General features: G+C 33.3%; 1 protein-coding gene across 1 annotated transcript in view; it reads left to right on the top strand.

Moving 5' to 3' along the window:
* Positions 1 to 8,224: 8,224 nt before the first annotated feature.
* Positions 8,225 to 22,974, top strand: part of LOC120418668 (AP-1 complex subunit gamma-1-like) — a 102,697-nt gene continuing 87,947 nt past the window's right edge. The window contains exons 1-2 of the mRNA XM_039581121.2: positions 8,225 to 8,511; positions 13,058 to 13,709. Of these exons, the coding sequence (XP_039437055.1) occupies positions 13,654 to 13,709 (56 nt within the window). The 5' untranslated portion in view covers positions 8,225 to 8,511; positions 13,058 to 13,653. The remainder of the gene's footprint in view (positions 8,512 to 13,057; positions 13,710 to 22,974) is intronic.

Raw genomic sequence — 22,974 nt, 5'->3', positions numbered from 1 at the left:
ATATTAATAAGTCGTCAGCTTTGTTCTATCTTGTGACATAGACCATTTTGGTCGAAAATGAGTTAATGATGACGTTTTGCTATACTTAACAAACACTTCAAGATGCTTTAACCAGATTTTGGAAACTCGCTTCCATTTCCCAGATATCGCAATACACACTTGTGACATAGACCAATTTATTATCAAAATGATCGCGCACACTTGTGACACGTCATACATGTTGTTGGAAAATGTAGATTTTTTTTCTTGTTTTTCACAAATTTATGTTGATACACATTTTTTAAAGATTAAACTATTGATTTAAGCCTATTTTAGTTTGTATGGGAATTCTGTGCACACTTGTGACACGTAGTACAATTTTACTTTCGAAACACACTCGTGACACGTGCTTTTCAGATTTTTGATTACATAGTTTACTGTATCTTTTAACTGGTGTAACCAAATTAGTTGAAACTTGGAGCGTTTGTTAAGCGATAGTATACGAACCGATTGCTAAATGGTGGTTGTCACAAGATAGCACTCAGCTGACGAAGTACTACTCTGTGATCTTCTCGATATGAACAAATAAAGCTCTAATGGGTAACTATTTTTGAAAAAAATATTTTTTTATAAATGAATTTGTTTCATTTGACTATTCAGATAAAAAAATAGGTACATGAAAAAAATGGCTGATTTTTAAATTAAATTTTCTTCGGCAAAATAAATTTTAAAAAATCCGTTGTATTTATTTTTATTTCTTTTCGAAATGTTTTAGAGAACAAAAAACCTTTTGAGCCACGGAGAAGTATTGACAAAAAAAATTGCCGCCGAGTTATGATTTTTTGAAAAAATATGTTTTTGGTAAAAATAAAAATTTTAGCCATTTTTTTTTACTTTAAATTTTAATGTGAAATTTGATATGCGAAAATTTGTAATCAAGAAGTACTTAACAGATTTTTTGATAAATTGCATCGTTTTCAAGATATAGCCACATAAAGTTTAATTTAACTGAAAAATCACGTTTTTCGAATTTTTATGAAAGTCCATGGTTGTCCATCCCTGAAATGTTTTTTTAAAGGTTCAGAAAATTTCCAATCAAATTTCCTAGAAGACATTGAAGATAAGACCTATGATTGCTGAAATACAGCGAATGAAAGAAAATGAAACAAGGAAATTGAAGTAAAATTCACAGAAAAAATTATGGTAACATTCATGGGGACAGATTTTGTGTCAAAAAATGTGTAATATTACATCAAAAACTGTTGAATTTTCATCAAGTTTACATGTGCAGAACAATTTTTAGCTAAAATTGCTCAAAAAAGCGGTAATATTCAACCAACAAAATCTTCAACCTTCCAAAAATGCATGCGAACAATCTTTTACTACACGGAATCACCGATTGAGCAGAGAGACAATCCTGCTGCAGGCTAATGAAATGACAGTTGAGTAATTCTCTGAGACTTTGGAAAACGATTACAAACGATTTCATTTGAAAAGCTGTGTGCTATAGGGTGGTCCCAAAAACGGACATTTAAGTCAATTTTCGCAAAAACCACTTTGTTAAAAAAAAATGCAGAGATATGATAAAAATAAAAAATACGAAAATGAGAAAAAAAAAACAGCGATAACTTAAAAATTTCAGCGATGATCTATAATTTTTTGGGTACCAAAATTTTCGTAATTGAAAGGCAAAACTTTTGGTACCCAGACATATTTGAATTGAATTGCACACTGAAAATCAGAATGTGTCAAAAAATAGTTCTTTTCCCTTTTGGATATGTTTTAAACGTTAAATACTATATCTTTTGAGCTATGTTGAAAGTTGAAAAAATGTAATAGCATTGGATTTTTAAAAAACTTGAAAAAAAATGTAGAAACAATTATTTTAACTTTATTTTCAGAATTCAATCAAATGTTCGATCAAAAACTACTTTACATAAATTTGGATATCGTTCACCATTAAAGTGACTTTTTTCTTGTAGATCGTCGGAATAAATGTTCCGGTCAAAATTCAGCCAAATCTCGGTTCGCCACACTCCATCGTTTCCAATGACATTTTTTTATAAACGAAAAGTTGTTGTTGAACTTGGAAAACTTGTCGAGTTCCAAGTTATGGACATAATCCTATATGGGTTACGGAGATAAAAGAAAAAAAAACTGTATCGGTGACGAATTTTTTAATGTGGATAATGTAGCAAATAACTATGAATATTTTGTGAAATTTTGCCATCTCGAAAAAAAAAATATTTTTATTGAAAATGCCCATAAACGTTTAGTTTTTACCACATTAAATGTTACGCATTATTTTAAAATTTTAAAAATATTTTTATTTGAAAAACGTTAAATTTAACGAAATTGTCATATTTTCAATTTGAAAATCGGAAGCATATTTTTTTCAGCACTTTTGACGTTTCTTGTTTATTACTATTGTTTATTAAAAAATGTTTCTGTTTTGCACTAAGGCCACTAAAGATTAAAAATATCCTAGATCGTGATTGAAACAGTACTCACGAAAGCGTGACGAACCCTTCGCTTTTCATTACGTGCCAATTTTGGAAGCTCTAAGTGTATCACATGGAGTGCACTGCTGGATGTGCTGTGCAGTTCTGCTGATAAGCTTCTAAACATCTGCACGTAAGCACAGTACAAATTTTGTGGTAAGATTCCCTTCAGTGTACATAAAAATATTCATTTAAAAATCTTTTTTTTTTCGAAAGATCTTTAACAAAAAACAAAATAATAATTTTTGATATAAACAAAAAAAGTTTAAAAATGTGCAGCTCTTAAAACTTGAAACAAACCATTTTGCCCGTGAAAAGTTTTTAAGCAGCTTTTTATAAATTTTTCATCTGTGAAGCTGCAATCTACTACCAGCATCACACTCTCAGCTCGAAAGGATTTTATGTGTTTGGGCAGCAGTGCGAAAGAGCGACCCACTGTAAACAAACATCCCAGGAAATATCCTTTTTAACTTGGCACACACACACAGAGGAACACACATGGTACATACAGTGAGTGATGCTCCTGCTTGCGTCATCAACAACGGTGCCGGCATCCTTTACGTACATGTCATTGAAGTAGCGTTACATTATAATCATGTGAAATTTTAATATGAAAAGTGAACAACGGTCTTGGTTGGAAATGTGTAATTTTCTTGAATTTGTTTTGTTCAACATATTTTTTTAATTATTGGAAAATTTTTGTGCCTTGCGTAATTTCTGTAATTTTTTTAATGTTCAATATTGAAATTATAAATTGTGTAAAAATTTGAATTACTAACAAAAATTACAAAATTATTTCTCCAATAAAACGATGACGACACCAAACCTCAACCAGTCAGTTTGATATGGCAAATTACCACCACACAAGAGTCCTCCAATCCCTCCACAGTATACGGCTTATTTCTCGATCTTGGCCCCAATACTGACAGCGTGCGCACTCAAGAACGGTTCGTCTGTGTGGTTGTGCCTGTGCGGGTAGGATATTCTCATCGCAACCAGCTGTTGAACGACCAAAGTGCCTCCCCCCGAAACCCGAAGTGAGCTTCAATGACACAGACTGTAAAGACGTGTTGCTTGCGAGGGCTTTCGCGGTGTTTGTTTGCGTTGGTATTATTTTGTGTGTTGATGCAAGCAAGCATCGGGTTTTTTTCTGATAAGAGTAGCGTTTTATATGGTACATTTTTGATAAGATAGTAGGTACCTTAGTTGGGCAAAAGTGAGTGAGCGATAAAAATGGGTGGTTTGTTGCAGCCCGGAGGTGTCATCCTCCTATTAAAATGGGAAGATAACACGAATTAAGTAAAGACTTCGTGGTGAAATCGTTTACGGAACCATTATGAAATTAGTACGGATGAACTTAATTATGAATGTTTTATAAAGCATAGCCACCTTTCTACATTTATTGGACGGCATTAAAACATAAACCTAATTATTGAATGATACTAAAAGATCAATATAAATGATCTGACATAGTTGAACTTGATCATGACTTGAAAAGATAAAAAACACATTTTATACAAAAAAAAAAGTTATTTTTTTACTCAATTTAAAACGTTTTCGGGAAATCATGATTTTAAAAAAATTGCAACACTGCCAAATTCCAAATGTCCATCTTGTGTATAGCTAAATGGTAGCATTTTTGACAGTATAAGGCCGTTGCAAATATTTTTCAAAGTTTAACCAATTTTAGATTTTTAAAAAGCATTGGAAAGAAGAACTTTTAATATTTTTGAAAATTTGAGGGTAGGATGTCTGACTTGTTTTATGTAACTTAGCCAAAGTTTTAAAAAATGTAATTTTTTTAAGGGTCAACTTTGGCTGTGTTTTTTAATAACATTTGTTATGTTTTAAGTAAGAAGTATGCAGTAATTTTCGTAGTGTCCCAGACTGTGCCTCTACGCATTTTTACAATTTAAATGATAATGGTGCCATTCTAGAGAAGAAAATGTGAAAAACGTACAAAAAATTTAAAAAAGTTACTGTAAGCACATGAAAAAGATAAAAAGGCAAAATATAATGATAGGAGCTGGTAGGATGGACCAAATACTAACATAAACAAAGATAAATTGAACAAGATATATGCAAATCGAAAAACTAAAAATAAAACAAGAAAAACATAAAACATGAGAAGTATAGTTTTTCGTTAAACAAAAGTGGCTCAAAATGACCTCCTGAACACGCAAAAAATAAAAATTGTCGAAAAAAAATTTGGGCTGTTAAAAAAAGCACATTTTTATCAAGATGTTTTTATTTAAACCAATTCAAATTTCATTCCAATTGGTCAAGCCAAGAAAAAGAATTGAAAGGAAAACGTGAAAAATACCGGAGGGATTCGGGTTTAATATTTCTATAGCACTTTATTAGGGACAACTGCAAAACTTCGATGTAAAATTTTCGATTCAAACATAATTTTAAATAAATATTTTGTAAATCATTTTTGTGAGAAATGCACATTTTTTTCAAGTGTTTTTTTTTCACAAATGACTCAAACTTATTTAAAACAATTTTCTTTACTGTCATTAAAATTTATTCTACCTATTGTGATATTTTTGTGAGTACATTTTTATTCATTTAAACTTGAACAGTTTTTAAATAGCATTTGAAATAAAATTGTAATTATATTCTTGTTTCTGTGATAATTTTGCATGTTAATTTAATTTGAATAAATATTATTGTTTCAGTTATATTTTTTTTAGATTTTCCACTCTTTTTAACATGACCAGATCTTTAAAAATTGAACTTATTTTTTTTAAGAATTTTATATTCGTTTGAAATGATTTATTCTAGTTTCTGTAATATTGATATGAGTTTATCTATTTATTCAAACATGAGCAGATCTATTAATATTTAGACGCGAATATTTTTGAACTCAAGTACATTTTAATATTCTTTCATGACATAGTATTCTTGGCTTAGTCCCTTTTTGAATATTTTATTCTTACAATTATGATCATTTCTTCGAATAGTCATACGGCTGGTACAATTTTTTTTAAAAGTTTTTGTCCCTCGGCTTTGGTTAAGGTCCAAGAGGTGAAAAAATAGATTTCCAACTGCAAGCCCAACTTTCAAAATTTTTAAGCATAAAGTATCACAAAATGCATCGTACATTAGTACAGTTATGCTACTAACGAAAAATTTTAATAAATGTATGAAAAAAGTTTTTCCTAAAGTTTTTTGGCCTTTTCGGAACGTTGTAAAACGTATTTCAAACAGTTTAGGATCAAGTTAATTTTAACGAAAATTATATTTTTCAGCAATAGATATTTTTTGCCCGCTGATTTTTTAGGACTTTTTATAGGTGGGACAAAAATAAGTTAAAGATTTTTTTAAATGAAGGATATTTTTTTATTCATACAAATTGATTTGTGTTTATTTCAGTACGGCCAATACAAATTATATGTCATGTCATGTCATGTTTTTGTCACACCCCCTTTAATATATGTCCAGAAAATCAGGAGTGGATAAAAATATAATCTAAAATTCATTTTTTAAGCAAATAATCGATACATTTTAAATTAAATATTCACAGCTTTTGAAGTTTTGGGATCACAGATCGGAAAAGATGAAAAAACTTTAGGAGAAAAAAGGTAGCATTTATTTGAAAATTGAAAATTGGGATTGAAATTTGATTTTTTTATTATACAACAAGACACTAGATTGAATGGTGTTTGTTCGAATCCTTTGTTATTTTATAACATTTGGAAAGCACAAAATAAGGCTAAGAGTTTGTTTTTGTGTTAATTCTATCTAAGTGCTATTTTTCCTAGATAAGTATTCTACCGCTCTAATCTAGTCCGTCCCATATGTGAAAACAGCAAGCCGAGCATAATTCAAAGCAAATTTGTCTCGCCAATAAGGTTACGTGTTAGGATACCACGAAAAAATAAAATTTGCGGGGGTTTTCAGGATTAAACAACAAAATTTTATTTGTTTTTCTGATAGTTCACAAAATTTTGAATGAAACTACATCATAAACTCATTGACGAAATTACATGGGCTAGCACAGAAATTCACTTAATTTCTTTTTTTTTTGCAGATACACATTCGCGATTGACTCCAGTTTCCTACAGTGTTAAACAGTTAATTTTTGCCCAATTTGGTAAAAAATATTTATGATGAAATACCATTTCAATAAATGACCAGGTAGCAGTTATTGATCTGCCCGCCTGTGTGCTTCTAGCGGATGCGGCGAATTAAGCTGATGTAGGTAATCTCAAATACTCAAAACTTTGAAATTCGATATCTCTGGAACGAAACATATTCATTTCTGTCGATAAGTGATTCTTATGTAAAATTGTCCGGGGAAAACGATGGTGAGGTCAAATCAAAAAAATAAGCTGAGGTGTTTTAAGATACGGCCGTTTAAAGTTTTCAATTGCGCAATACAGGTAGAAAAAATAAACTAATCGAAATTTTGATCACGGAAATAGATTCTACGTTCAATTTCCTTCAAAATTGAGTCTAAGACCGACTTTCTAAGATTTGTGGTTCCTGAGCTATCGCCGTATGAAACTAGGAGGTTCGCTCCAAAATCGCCAAAAAGTCGATTTTTTGGGGAGGTACAAAAATGGAGGGGGTGGTCCGATTTGGAAGAAATTCAGGATTCTTGCTTGTTTTGATAGTACCAACAGCCCTGCCAAATAATTTTATTGGGAAATTAACACATAAAAGTACTCAAAAACTGAAAAAATATGTAAACAAAACTGTCCGTACAAACTATAGCGATATCATGAGAATTGACTATTTATCTTCTGAATAATTAATTTGTTTTGAAAAAACGATCAAATTAATGGTAACATATTATTATTTCATCCAAAGTTAAAGAAACGTTTCAAATACATTCTAATCTGATGTGTCTAAGTGATAACAGTTTAATAAATAACATGCTGTTTTATGCATTGTTCCTCTTGCCCCAACGGATTGTTCGTCTTACACCACTAGTTGAGTAGAACGTACTGAAAATCAATCATTTTTAAAATCAAGTTTTTAGGGATCTCATCATGATTTTTTAAACTTGTTCTATCAAAGTCTTAGTCAAGACTTAAAATAAGATGATTATCGAAAAATCCGAAAGATTTTCTACGATTTTAATGGATTTTAACGAGTATTTCCTTAGCTTGCTACATGCACTTGCCCCACTTGCCTCTATCATTCTTCTTTTAATTATTTTCAATAAGCTATTAAAACCGACAAATATTAAAATAAAAAAAAGGTATGTCTTTGTTTTAAGTTTCAAATGATTTTACAAAACTTCTGGGCGCAATACGCTTAAAAAAAATTGTTCAGCGTTGTGCGCTTAAAAAATTAGTAAAATTTCGAAAAACTTCATTTTGATATTCCGATCAATATTCAATAAAGTACTACATCAAAAGCTCTTGAAACCAAAGTATTCCATCTGTCGTCACCGTCTGTGACCCCCACCACCCACTCCTACCTCCGCTTCCCCATTTATCAAACACAACCGAAGCTGCCGAGCTGCCGGTGTGTTCGTCACACGGGTGCGCGCCAAACCGATGATAACGCTGGAAAAGCCGAAGCTGGTTTAGTCGTTGCCTACTACCCAGCGTTAGTATCGTTCGTCCTTCGCCGTCAGTGGGAAACCGTTGCTCAAGTGGAACAGACCGGTTCCGAGTGTGTCCGACTAGAGTTTGCGAAGAAAAGGACGAAATTTTGTCGTCGTCCTAATCCGGTTAGTGTTGCAATATTCGTGTTTTTTTCCCTCCGTGTCCCCAAGTGTGGAGGTGCACTCGAGCCACAGGAAATTCATCTTGCAAATTTACACGTAGGAAAAAAAAAGTGGAAAGCCCATCGAAGCAACCCGCGGCGAGTCATTTTCCGCGATTGAATTGCAATCAGGTGGAAAAGGCGGGCAATGTGGGTGGCCTAACGAAGGGGGCATTTGAGGGGGCGCCCCAATGTAGGCAATCGAACGAAAGTGGGCAGCTGGAGAAGTGAATTCTATTTGTATGTGATTAAATTCTGGAAGCAACAGCAGAAAAAAAGAGAAAATACACAGTGATCTGGAAAGAAGGTGAAATTCAATTAAAAGAAAAGCACGTCTCCAATTAGCCAAAGGCGGGCGGCCCGCACGGGTTGGCCAAACAGAACCCGGAATCCATAAATCGAAATCGAAAGTGCCATTATCGTGCCGGCCGGAACCGGGGTTGGAATCGGGACGTGAAAGTGGTGTGGAGGACGATAATTGCGCGCGCCAAGAGTGCCGCTGATCGGTATCGGACCTACTCGGGAAGCGAAAATTTCCCGGTGAAGTGCGAATTTTCCAGCTTTTAACGGCTATTTAACGGGACGGAGGGGGAAGGGGGCAAGTAGGTTTCGCGCGCGAAAGATAAAGGATATTGAAAATATGAAACACTGGTCCGGAATAACGAGTTGTGGAGAGCAAACATTTTGCTTATGGATAACAAGGAAAATATCAAAAAGGGATATTTTTGCACCGGCGTGTGGTATCGAGCTTGATTGAAAAGCATTCGCGTAAAAATAACATTTTATCTCCATTCGTGACGGATCGAACCGGATGAAGGATGAGGAAATCAATGAAAATTAATCCAACAGATTTCAAACAAGAGTTGTATTGCGATTTGAATTTAAAATAATTCACAGTCAGCGTTATTTTTCGATTGGAGCAATTCTCTACCAAAACCGGAAACGGATTTTATTTGGCTCAAAATTTGTGGGGGCCTTCCTTATGATCAAAGAAGCGATTGCGTGTCATTGGTTCGCCCTATATAAGTCTCCAACAATTCTGGCAGCTGTCCATACTAAAATGATACGTAAAAATTCGAAAATCTGAACTTTTGAGTTACTTCTGATCATTTTGGTGTCTTCGGTTATAGGTATTGATGATGATTCCTGTTCAGAAAAAAATAGGTAACGCATATTAAAACACTTTTTTTCATCCAAATGTTGAAACCTAGGCTTGTAATTTCAATTTTCATTTTTTTATTTTTTTGCCCCTCGACTTTGGTCAGAGCCGAGGGTCATAAACTTCAAAAAATATTTGCAACGGTCTAACTTTTTTTTATTTTTGAGATTTTTTTATATGTTTAATTTTCTGTATGGATGCGGCCGGCCAGTCAAAAAGGTACCCCACTACGATCCGGAATAACTCCGGTGAAAATGGTCCAAACTCGGATTTCTCCCCGGAATCGAAAACTAGAGATCTTTCCCGTTCTTTTGACTACCGGATGTCAAGGATTTGGTCAAACAGGTCAAAAATACGGCAGTTTTAAAGATTTTTCGATTCTTCCATTCAGACGTTTAGCTTATACGGGTTAAGGGGACCAAAACTCACAACTTTTGAGCCTTAGAGAAGTATGTTCAATAATTTTGCGCCGAGTCATAATTTTTTGAAAAAGATGTGATTTTTGGAAAAAATCAAAATGTTGTGCATAGATTTTTTTTCCTAATTTTTTAAATAAATTTGAATTTGCAATCAAAAAGTACTTTAAAGATTTTTTGATCAAATGCCCCGTTTTCAAGATGTAGCCACCGAAAGTTTGATTTCGGCGAAATATTTGCAGTTTTACGATTTTCAAAAATAGTGACCATGAGTGGAGATTTCTGAAAATATTTTATTTGAAAAGTTCTGAAAATCTATATACCGTCATCAGGGGTGACATTGGGTCTGGGGGGTGAGATTGGGTCATACAAATTTCAGCATTTTTGTATGACCCAATCTCACCCCCCAGACCCAATGTCACCCCTGATGACGGTATATAAAAAAATTCGACGGTTTTGTTCGAACGCGAATCAGTTCAATACGGAACGTCGGATCGAGGTGCTTTTTGTTGCGCTGGGTTCGTATAAGCCCAAGTAAGGTTCTTACGCTAACTAATTGATACTTTGGCCACTCTGAAACCGATTCTGGAGCATCGGAAAATTGTAAGAAGAAAGTTACTTAAAATCATGTTTTGATCACAGGAGGCTGAATAAGCAAATAATAAAAAAACGTTAACAAACGAAAAAAAGGCAGAACGAAGTTTGTCGGGTAAGGCTTGTTTTCTATAAAAATCCCAAAGAGACATTGAATATTGGGCCTCTGATTGCTGAGATACAGCGGCTTTATGAAAAAGAAACAGGAAAATTGAAGTTTTCTAAGTTTCAGCAACTCCATTTTTGAATGTCTCAGCAACTAATGGTCCGATTTTCAATGTTAAAAAATTAAACAATCGTAAAATTTTCCGATCTTTTCGAAAACAATTTTGTTTTATTTTAGTGGTCTTCTTTGATGTTTTGTTTGTTTGTTCTGTTGAGCAACTCTCTGCAAAATCGAAGGATTTTATGAAATTTGATTTATATATATTTTTTTTTATTTTGCTGAAACTAATTGTTGGGTTTCCCTATGAACAAAGAAGTCAATGCCAAACAATTTTGGCAGCTAACGCAATTATTAGAAAATCTATTTCTCTCTAACGGATATTCTGATCGATTCAGTGGATTCAATTTTTTTTTTAAAATATATGTTTTATACCAAAAATTGAATTCTTTTAACCATTTTTTTTAAATTTGGATTCTTTAGGCTAGTAGAAAATTTATTAAAAGTTTTTTTCGCTAAGCTCTGGTCTAGCTCATGAGAAGGGGGGTTATCAATAATTTTCAATTTTCAAGCCAAATTATACTTTATACATTATTACAGTTGTGCTTCATGAAAAACGGCAAAATATCAATGAATTTATGGAATGTTTTTCCTGGAGTAAAAATTTAAACGTCTTTTTTTCTGATCTGTGGTACCAATTGATTGAAAATTTGTTAGCAGATTGGGAAGCCTTCATTTGATTATAAATGCATATATAAACATTATAAAATGTAATCTATTTTCTTACTCTTGTCTAATCCATACACAGAAAAAAAATGATGGTAATATTCATCAGGAAATGGTGACAGATTTTGTGCGAAAAAAAATGATTAATTTTACCTCAGAAAATGATGAATTTTCATCAGATTTTGATGAATATTCACCAGGTTCACATTTTTACACATTTTTTATGTAATATTACTCAAAAAAAGAGGTAATATTCAACCTACCAAATTTTCAACATTCCAAAATTCAACCTTTTTTTCTGTGTAGTTATAAGTAATAATGTTTTCGATTGAATTACGATGTTAAACACAGCTGAAAGGTACACCAAAACTCTGTTATGTACCTAAACGAACTCATTGTAACTTGCTTATACAAATAAAACCGAATTGAATTGAAAAATGTAATTTAAATAGTTTGCGCAATCGATTTTAACAGTTTTTTGGGGAAAATGATGGGGGAGGAGGGTAGGGGGACATTTTTTTTAAATTGCAAATGGAGCAACAGAGAAGTGTGCATAATATTTTTTTTCTCATTGTGCATTTTATTCAAGAAAATATGATTTATCAAAAGAATTTAAAATTTATTCTAAAAAAATCCAAAGCCAAACATCTTTTTAACTAAACATAACATGTTTAGGTTATAGTCAATTTATAAACACTGAAAATCGGATTAAAACATGCTGAGATAGAGCATTTCAAAGGCTAAAAATAAATAAAATTACATTTTCTCAGTGTCTTCCAATTCACCACAATTTTTCAGCAACTTTTAATCCGACTTTAAAAGTAAAAAAAAAAACTTTGTAAAAAAACAAGATCCACGAAAAAAAAATATTTTGGGATTTTTAAAATTAGGCCAACTATTAAAAAGGATAAACTATATTTTTACCGATTTTCTATGTAATTATTTTTTTTGTTTAAAAGAGTGCTTATTTTTTCTGGATTGACTCCATTGTAACTTACAGCTTTGCTGAAGACACCAAATCAAACAGCTCTTCCTTCCCGCATTCAAATTCTGTGCTAACGGACAGCTGTTAAAATTGTATGGAAACTTGTAAGGACGAGCCAATGAAGCAAAATGCCATGTTTGAAGCAGGAAAGCTCCTTAAAAAGTTTCAGCCAATACAAAAAAGAAATACAAATAAAATATTATTTTTTTGAGAATTGCTCTGTGTATCGAATTTTTTTGAATAATGTTTTACAAATACTAGATTTTATTTATTTGATTATTTTTTTACCTGAAAAAATGTTTGAATAGGTTGATGGTTGATGTTTAAACTTATATTTGGACCACTTGTGATAGTAATACATAAAAAATACTGTTTTGTAGATATTTCAACCATAAACCAGATAATGACAATTCAACAAAAAAGTTTAAATGATTCTTTTACGAAGCAGTTGAGCGAATGTTTACTGCTACTGCTTTACTGCTCATCCGGAATTTGCCTCCAGTCCAGTCTCGGTTATCCACAGTCCTCGCAAAAAGTCATTTCGGAAGATCGAGGCTTCAGATAATATACGAATTTCAACTTATTTTTTTTTTAAATACAAAGAAAAAAAAATCATAGCCTTTTTATGAAAAGAATGTTATATCATGACTCAATGAATGTTAACGTAGATGATTGACTTTTGATAAACCGATGCTTTCCACCTTAAGAGACACAAAATCCAACAAAAAAAAGTCTCCGCAAATATTTTTATCCACCATATTGAAAACAACGCCAGTTCCTATAATTTCCGTTTCTTCCCCTCCTCAACAGCAGCAGTGAAACCTAGCAAACATTTCGTCAAAATCAAGTTCAATTTCGTCGCCAACCTTCGTCACATTCGTGTCAAAGATAGACAGAGTCAGGCCCAGATAGCACGGGCAAATTCAAACTCCAAGCTTCAGGCAGTGTGAATCATGAAGTGAAATTCAAACACAAGTGTTTCGGTTTCGTTTCGTCTCAACAGTGAGCGGATATTCATTCAGTTCGTGTTTTGGCTTGGTTTTGCCGTGGTGTTCCACACGATCGGGGATGGAAAAATTTAATTAAAAAGAGGCCCAGGAAAAAAAAAGTGAGTGAGTGAAAGCCACCCAGAATATTTCTATTCTGTGCCCGACGACCACGTGTTCATTGAAGCGGAAAACCCGCCAACCAAAGCAAAGAAGGAAAAAAAGAGGAAGAGGAAAAAAACAACAATTTTTTCGCGCCATTTCATCACGTGGCGTTCTTCGTAAGGCTGTTCTAACTTGCATCCCTTTCGTGCGGAGCAAAAGATCCACGTGGGAGTATAAGGACGACTTTCCCACGAGACGCGAACCCCCCCACCCCACAAGAACCAGTCAGTCAGTCAAGCTAGTCAGCTGGGCACAATGTACCCTTATTACGAAGCTGAATGGAGCATTCTGCCGCCGGAGCACAATCGAAGGTAATGTTATATATTCATAATAATAGTTATTCATGGGTTTTTCACTTCTTCTACATTCCGATTTTTTTTATATTTTTTTAAAACTTGGGGAACCGAAAAGTGAAAATAATGGGTGGATTGGGAGAAATTACTGGTGTAGGCGGAAATTTTGTGCTGTTCCACCTGTAAACTCGAGGTTTTTTTCTCTTTTGGAAAAGCAGCGATGAGAATGTCTAGCCTGAAGGTCAAATTAGCTACAAATTTTAAAATACAATTTTGACATTTTTATACTGCTGATTTTTGTTATGCTTCAACACAAAAAATGCTTAAGAGCGAGTTTTTCACCAATGTGTAACAGGTCGTATCGAGGTGCTCCGATTTGGATGAAACTTTCAGCGTTTGTTTGTCTATACATGAGATGAACTCATGCCAAATATGAGCCCTCTACGACAAAGGAAAGTGGGGTAAAACGGGCTTTGAAGTTTGAGGTCGAAAAAACATAAAAATCTTAAAATTGCTCGCGTTTGCGTAAAACTTAATCAGTTCCAACTCTCTTTGATGCATTCAAAAAGTCTTTTGAAGCACTTCAAAATGTGCCAAACATTTTACAACGTTAGTTTTTGCCCTGTAGGCCGCCATGGCGGCACTTTTTGGTCTCAATTTTGTCGTATTCGGAATCCTCGGTCAATTTCACGTAAGTTAGAAGTATTGGAGTAGTAAATTTGAATGGGAAAAATGCCATTTAGAATGAATTAAAATATTTTTTAACAATTTGTTGGATTAGGGGTAAAACAGATAATCGCTTACTTGATACAGCATTTGAGGTATTGATCCAGGGTTAATAAGATCTATTTCTTTTTTTCAAAAATGTTTTATTTAATTATTTTTTAAATCAAATTTACAACTCCAATACTTCTAACTTACGTGAAATTCTCCGAGGATTCCGAATATGACAAAATTGAGACCAAAAAGTGCTGCCATGGCGGCCTACAGGGCAAAAACTAACGTTGTAAAATGTTTGTTTTAGAAAAATCGAAAAACTATGAGAAAAACTGCGATTGGCCAAAAAGTTAATACCGTAGGTTTATAGTCCATGAAATTACCTATCTTTTGACCTTTGGGAGTATGGGTGTTGGAGGCTGTTGCAAAAATATATTAAGGTTTTAAAAAAATCCATTTTTAACAGTAATTTGCAAAAGCTATGAGAAAAAAATCAAACCAATCCTGGATGTCTATGGCACATTTTGAAGTGCTTCAAAAAACCTTTCGAATGCATCAAAGAGAGTTGGAATTGATGAAGTTTTACGGAAATGAGAGCAATTTTAAGATTTTTATGTTTTTTCGACCTCAAACTTCAAAGCCCGTTTTACCCCACTTTCCTTTGTCGTAGAGGGTTCATATTTGGCATAAGTTCATCTCATGTATAGGCAAACAAACGCTGAAAGTTTCATCCAAATCGGAGCACCTCGATACGACCTCTAGAACAAACCGAGCAATATTTACAAATACTGCCTCTTAAGAATGCTAAGATTTTTTAAGGCCACTAAGACATTTATTGTGTACAGATCACATTTGTTGTAGATTTGTCCGAAGGGTCATTCACAAACACCGTAATTAAAAAAAAATGCGTGTGCCCCCAGAGCCTGGTCATATCTCAGATTTATATACAATTTTCAAAGATTTACAATTTACGTATACAGCCATTCCACGTCAAACAGGAAGTCTCCAAATCTTGTTTTTATGTTCAAAAATCATATCTCCGAATCGTGTTAATGGATATTTTTGGATACGTTATGTAAAATATTACAAGGAATCAGGGCAAAATATTTTCTGATTTTCTTTGGTCCCGAGACCTTCAAGTTAGCAAATGAAATTTTCATAGGACCGTTTCAAATATTCAGCTAGCTTTTCCAAACCTCCACATATTTTTCCAACTCCTTTCTTTTGAAACGGGCGCTCTAAAATTGGTTCCGCCGTTCCGGAGATATGATTTTTTGAAAAATGTGCTTTTTGCGAAAATCGACGAAAAATTCCATTTTTTTGATCACCCTATTTTGGATAGGAGCACCCTGATCGCCAAACAAAAAATAACGGGTTTAATTATTTGAGGTCCCCCAATTCAAATTTGTGCCAAATGAAGGTGATGATTTGTAGATTTCCTGTTTGACGTGGAATGGCTGTATAAAGAAGTATTGAGTAACGTCTTACACCTAATTTATTTAAAATTGACGTTCAACAACAAATTGTCAATATTCCAAAAATTTCAAATTCATATTCAAAGAGGAAAACAAAAACATAATTTTAAATTGTAGGTTGACTTTCAAATGGAAATGAAATGAATTGGACAACAGAATGCTTTATCTAGGCAAATTTTTATTTCTGGTGTTTGTTTTGAGGGGAAAGAAAATGCTGCTACAAATTTAGATTTTATTTAATCTTTTCACATTTTTTTTGATTTTGGGTCCACAGACCGGAATCGTAAAACCATTAATACTTTAAAAATGTATATATCATTTTGGTCTACTTTGAAGCTAAACATTTTGCAAATTGGGCTTAATTTTGAAAATATTTTTTTTTTATTGTTAAATTAGGAATTGTTGCAAAAATTGTGAATTGGGCAAACATTAGAATTTTAAATGGAAATATTTTTTTTCCGTAACTTTCTGACTAAAAAATTGCAATTGAAAGGCAATTAATAATTAACCTTAACAGCTATTGCTTCACTATATTTAAAAATAATTTTAACGCAAAGAAAGTATTTTTTAAAACAAAAAAATCTTTTATAGTTGAAAAATTTTAAGGGCAAAAAAAAGCAAAAAAAATAAAAAAACATTTTCTTTATGAAAATACAAGTCTTATCAACTGAAATCAACCTAAAATGCATTTTTCTGTATTGATAATTGTATTCATTTTTTCAACTCCTAACTATTTATCCTCGAAATTCCAACGAATCACCATTCATTCAAAGAGACAAAGATGGCAATTTTTTGGCCCAATCAAAATTCTTATTGATTCTTACCGTAGTAATTTTGTTTGCTCCCTGATTTCTTTGAAAAATGAAAAAATACTTTAAACAAAATTTGTATTGGGCTGAATAGTGTGTTTTGAAGAGCGTTACAGTTAAAAATCGTTCATAATTATCTATATTTAAAAACAGGAATCATGCTTAAACCTATTTAAAATTATTATGAAATTTATTCATCAGTTACTTCTCAGAACTTTACAAATAATACGTCTTTGTTTAAAAAAAAATAAATGGTTCATACGACTTATGCCAAAAAAAACCTGAAATCAAAAAGTCTTACACCCTAACGCAGGTTGCATGATATGGCTACATGAAAGTATATCAGATTCTGCATGAAATCTGTCCTCATGCATTTTTAGCGATATTGGGGTATGACATTTTTGCCCGTTACCGACAATTATCGACATTACCGACTGCTGTTTGCTGGTATTGCGAAAAAAAATCTTTACCGAACGAGGATTGAACCATCAACTTCTTGGTTGCTGATCATAAACGCTACCACCGCGCCATGGACGCTTAATGAATTGCGAGGGACCAACATATTCTTCTCTTTGAAGTGTTGCTCGTGGACGCGCCAGCATTATATGTGTTGGTGAGAACTGCAGATCGCTGACATGTTAACACACAGGCAAAAATGATCTAGGGACTTGCTGCGAAAATTGTTATAAAATGTAACATTTTTTGCGGAAAATCCACTGTTCCAGATTTTGATATATATATTTTTCCTTTGGGTGTCGTGGTTTTAAGATGTTGATGTTGTTTTGAATTAATGTTTTATGATATCCAAGGTGTTTTGAAAAACAAGCTTTGGCCCCTGATTTTTTCGACCCAATTTTGAGGAAAGAGGTTACATAAGATTTGAAAAATATTAGCAACGGCCTTGAGTACACGGAAAAAAACAGTTCCCAACAATGTAAACAAATCTTCTCGAAGTAAGGAACCAAAATGAAATCTGTTTGTTTACGTTTTTGAAAACAGGTTTTCCAGATCCAAGATACCGTTTGTATTTAGTTTTAATTCTTAAAACTTGAAGGAGGATTTATTTTTTCGAATTATGTTGTCGCTTTTCTTGACAAGAATAAAAATTGTGAAAAAATAAAACGACATTAAATCAATATACAAAAAAGGAATATTTGAAGCGCAATTAAAAAATAAAAATGCATTTAACAATGAAAAAATACTGAAAATGTTATCAAGCAATTCAATCATTCCAATAAAAAGTTCCAATAAATTATTGATCAAGGTTGTTTAAAAACACAGGGGTTTCCCCTATTTAGCTTGGCAGAAATAGTCATATTTTTTACAACGTAAAAAAAATACTTTAAAACATTAATAACTCAGACAGGAACATAAATGTATAATAATACCATAAACTTGATACAGTTTGGAATTTTGGGGTCAGCTATGCATATGTATAAAACACTTTATTTTTCTTTTTAAATAATTCAAAATGAATGCCAATTTAAGCGTATACTCTAATTTTTGCAGATACATATTTTTAAAACCCTATCTGGAGGTTATAATAAAGTAATAAACATCTCAATCAAAGAAAAGAAAATCCGATACAAGTAACCAAAAAAATATTTACAAAAATACACTCAAAACATCCTTATTTAAAATGTTTTATTCATTTTATCATAAACCTAATTTGTACAGCTATTAAACAATTTCCCCATCGCTGCAACTGTGTGCACGGCTCAGTTCACTCGGGCAATTGTGTGCGCTGCGCTGTAATAAAGGTGTACTCCGGAACGAAACCCGAAGAAAAGACCCAACGCCACCGATAAGCGGAGCTCGAAAAAATATTCGAAAGAAATGGCTTGTGTGAGCGCGCGTGTTATCACAAGCCGATAAGGAAAAGCCATTCAGAGAGGTTGGTTGGTGAATTTGAAAAGAAAGAAAAAAAGGAGCTTGTTCTTTACCGTCGTTGTGAATTATGAAACTTTCCACGCTCCGAAAGCAATATTAATTGTTTGCTTTTGAAATTAGTTGGTTTATGGATTTTGAAAAGAGGTTGGGGAAGCTTTCCGCTGAAGGTGAAGTTTTAAATTTGGATGTATTTGAGTTATAAATATTTTAAAAATCACAAAAATAACCATTGAAAAACAGTTGCGGAAAAGTGCACTGCAATTAAAACAACAACAAAAAAGCGCACACATTTGCATTGAAAGCACTCAAAACAAACTGGTTCGCTTTTAATCAAGGAAAAATGTACACAAAACGATGCACAGCATGAGCCAGGAGCTACCGCCTAAAGAGAAAAGAATAGATCCAAATGAAACTGATGCACTTCCTGAATGAAAGAGAGAGAATAAAAAAAACCGAGTGTGAATGGGCGAATTTTCAACAAACTCAGCAATATTTTTTCAGCGCACAACTTTTTAATGGCACACTTTTTCTGTGTGTGTTTTTTTTTTATTTCAAAGCCAGGGCATGAAACTGTTTTTTTTGGCCTCAGTTTTGCTCTTTTCAATAGAAATAATTGATGAATATTTTACTGAAATTATTTGCAGTCGTGAAGTTCTAATGTACCTAATTTCGACCTATGGATTTTAATTTGGTCCTATAGTGAAATGGTCAAAACCCATCATAAAAAAAGATATGAATGCCCAAATCATCATTGTTAAATGAAAAGTAACATTCAAAACAAAAACAATCATTTTGACAGCTACACCTACATCAACTAAAATTGTTTCTGTCTCATTCATGACTGGAATATCAACGCCTGCTACCTTTATTGTTGTCTAGCTCGCCAAGTGTGTTTGTGTGCGGCGGCGGCGCTCAGGTTTGTCACACTCTGTCGTGCCGATGTTTCCTGTCTTCTTTTCAATTGGACCGGAAAAAGCGCTCCAGGGGCCTTGACTGTAATGTTGCCGGATATGGAAGTGCTGCCGCCACCGTCAACATCACAGCGTGCCATGACAAAATCACGCGCGAAATAAAAGCGAAAACGAACGGCCGTCACGGCCTTACTGATAAAAAGGGTTGAGGGAGTAATGTTTGACAAGTTTTGAAATTTAAAAATCATTTTCTGAAAAAAAAGAAATGTTTTTTTTCATTTTGAATGACATTTACACTAAATAGGAACGACAACCCTATCCCCCCCCCCCCCCCACCCCCACCAAACACTAACCCCTTGAATGTGTGAAATCACTGAAAAAAATCTAAAAAAAAAGTCGTGCAGAATAAGTAATAAGTGTGCCATCGTTACGCGACTTCCTTTATACTCTGCCAATTTCTACGACTATGGGAAGAGGGAGAAAGAATGGTGCATTAGAATTGCTGATCGTCGTGATATCAAAACCTGTAGAGCATAATGTTATTGTCTTATGTGTCTCCTAGATTGTCTTCCTTCAAGGGCCCTAAAGTAGGCTTTGTGGCGTTGTCGGCACTCTGTTAAAATCAGCTTTTTTCTTTCGTTCTTAACCCTTTCGGGCTGTGGAAAATATTTGTTTTTTCGGATTTGTAAAAAAAAAATAATTTGGTCTGTTTTTTATTTGATTTGATTTGTAATATCTATTATTCCAGAAATCAGTCCTTCTGTGAATTTTATTTTCATGTTTTTTTTTAATTAGCTGTAAACACTCTTGAGGTTTTCCTTATGACCGATGAAGCAACTTTCCAATGAAGCAAAGCTTCCATATATATTAGGGTGTTTCATCCAAACAAAAAAGTTCTCAGAATCAGGCAAACCGAGGTTCCCCTAGTAGAGGATACCCATAGGGACTCTCATGCCAAATATCAGCCCATTTGGTTGAGAATTGGCCTGTCCCCAGCGGTTCAAAGTTTACATGTAAATTACTATGGGATTTTTATGCTTTTCGTTCAATCGTTCCTACAGGTCTGGGGACAACATGGATTCACTCGGAATAAAGACAAGTGTGTAGGGGGTGGTCCAATGAACAAATTCCAGAAGGAATTAGGGTTGTCCATTCTGTCCCCAAGGTGCGCATTGGATCGACGTCCGGTGTCTCCAGAATCAACGATTAACCCTTCAAATGTACGCATTGTCCTTAGTATGCTATGACTACTAGCTGAAAATTACGACGCCCCATGTCAGACGGTGAACACGTGGCAGAGCATTTACTCAAGTTTGGCTCAGAAACATACTTTAATGTAATAAAATTATAATTCTAGATGTTCCTGTAACAATTTGAACTATTCCAAATAACGTAACATGATGATTTTGTAATAATAATGCAATCGATGCTTCCCCACGTGTTCACCGTCTGACATGGGGCGTCGTAATTTTCAGCTAGTAGTCATAGCATACTAAGGACAATGCGTACATTTGAAGGGTTAATCGTTGATTCTGGAGACACCGGACGTCGATCCAATGCGCACCTTGGGGACAGAATGGACAACCCTAATTCCTTCTGGAATTTGTTCATTGGACCACCCCCTACACACCTGTCTTTATTCCGAGTGAATCCATGTTGTCCCCAGACCTGTAGGAACGATTGAACGAAAAGCATAAAAATCCCATAGTAATTTACATGTAAACTTTGAACCGCTGGGGACAGGCCAATTCTCAACCAAATGGGCTGATATTTGGCATGAGAGTCCCTATGGGTATCCTCTACTAGGGGAACCTCGGTTTGCCTGATTCTGAGAACTTTTTTGTTTGGATGAAACACCCTAATATATATAAATGTGAGGTTAAGTAGCGGAAACATATTCCTTTTTGGCAAACTAAGCTTACCGACCAATTCTCATCACTTTTTCAGTTTTCTGCTATCAAAACAACATTTTTCAGAAAAATCTACAAAGAGAGTTCCTCGCTTACTTTTATTTAAGCTACCGTAAACCGATGTGACATTGATCGGATTTTGATTTATTTTTTAAATATTAAGCAAAAGGTAAGACTTTTCTAATGATATTTATATTTTTAAAATATGTACTGGGCTGGGTCACCTAAGTCCATGTAAGTTAAAAAAAACAATAGAGCTTTGAAAAAGTTTCGTCGAAAATTGTTATTGAAAACCCGGGGTGACTATGATAGTAACTGTGTGTTTTAAGAAAATTTATATAAATTTGAAGTTATGTTAATAAACAATGCCAAGTTTGATCATAATTCATTAGAATTTGATTTTTTAATAAAAATAATAATTTAAAAAAACAATTTTGTAGCATGATTTAAAATTTTCAATTTTACTTAGAAAATTGTTCCACTGAAAATGCCTATAAATCTGAAAATATTTTTGATTTCTGTTTCAATAACACTTGTAACTTGTCACCTGGAACTAATTTTAGCTGTTCTTAGTGTAAAATTGTCCAAAGAATTAGATAATGCAGTCGGTTTTCGGATTCAAAATCATTTTCAATGATAAAACCACGACACTTTGAGAGAATTTAAATAATCTTATTTATCAATGTTTTCTTAATTATAGTTAACTAACTTAAACTTATCAAAATTGGTTGCAAACTACTTCTTGATGTACTTTGAACACTTTTCTATACAATTTTGGTTTTATTTTATTCGTTTTTTTTTTGCATTTTGCAAAAAAATCTTCAATCTATCAATGTCACTCCGGTTATCAAAGTCACTTCGGTTTACGGTATTTATCACTTTGTAGTGATCAAAAACACATTATCTATGCTGTAAATTGAGCTCAAGTTGCTGATAAGCCGATAATTTTAGTGAGATAAGATAGAGTATGTGTAACCTAGATACAAAATTACATTGCAGTTATAATTATTCATAGTCAAAGATTTCTCCTTAAAAACATCATCAAAATATTTTTCTCATTTACTATTTAATGTTTCCACTGACATTGCCTATTAGTTTTATGATAATTTTGAATTCTGTTTAAATAACCATAAAAACATCAAATGTTTAATCTTATATAACCTGCTCTTAGTAGAAAATTAATTAAAGAATGGAAGTAATTCCAATTCACAATATTTTAGATGCTATGGTCAACCGATTTATTTTTTGTTTAATTTTTTATTTTTGGACTGACTCAAGCCATATTTTAAATTTTGAAAAAATCATCAACTTGGCAGATTAATCCCGACTTACTGTTTTTTTAAATATTTGCCTTGAAGTAAAACTATTTTTGAAAATTAATATCTGGTCAATCAAAAACCTTAACACAAAATAGAATCCGAAAAAAGGTTTTTTTTTTAATTGTCGAAGAGCAAATCTCCACCAAAACCGGAAATTGAATTTATTTATATTTTTTGAATTGGTTCAAACTTTGTGGGGTCCTTCCCTATAACCAAAGAAGCCATTTTGCCACCACTCATACAAGGCTCCAT

Source organism: Culex pipiens, chromosome 3 (genome assembly GCF_016801865.2).
Source record: "Culex pipiens pallens isolate TS chromosome 3, TS_CPP_V2, whole genome shotgun sequence".
NCBI lineage: Eukaryota > Metazoa > Arthropoda > Insecta > Diptera > Culicidae > Culex > Culex pipiens.
This window is presented reverse-complemented; position numbering and strand designations above follow the sequence as displayed.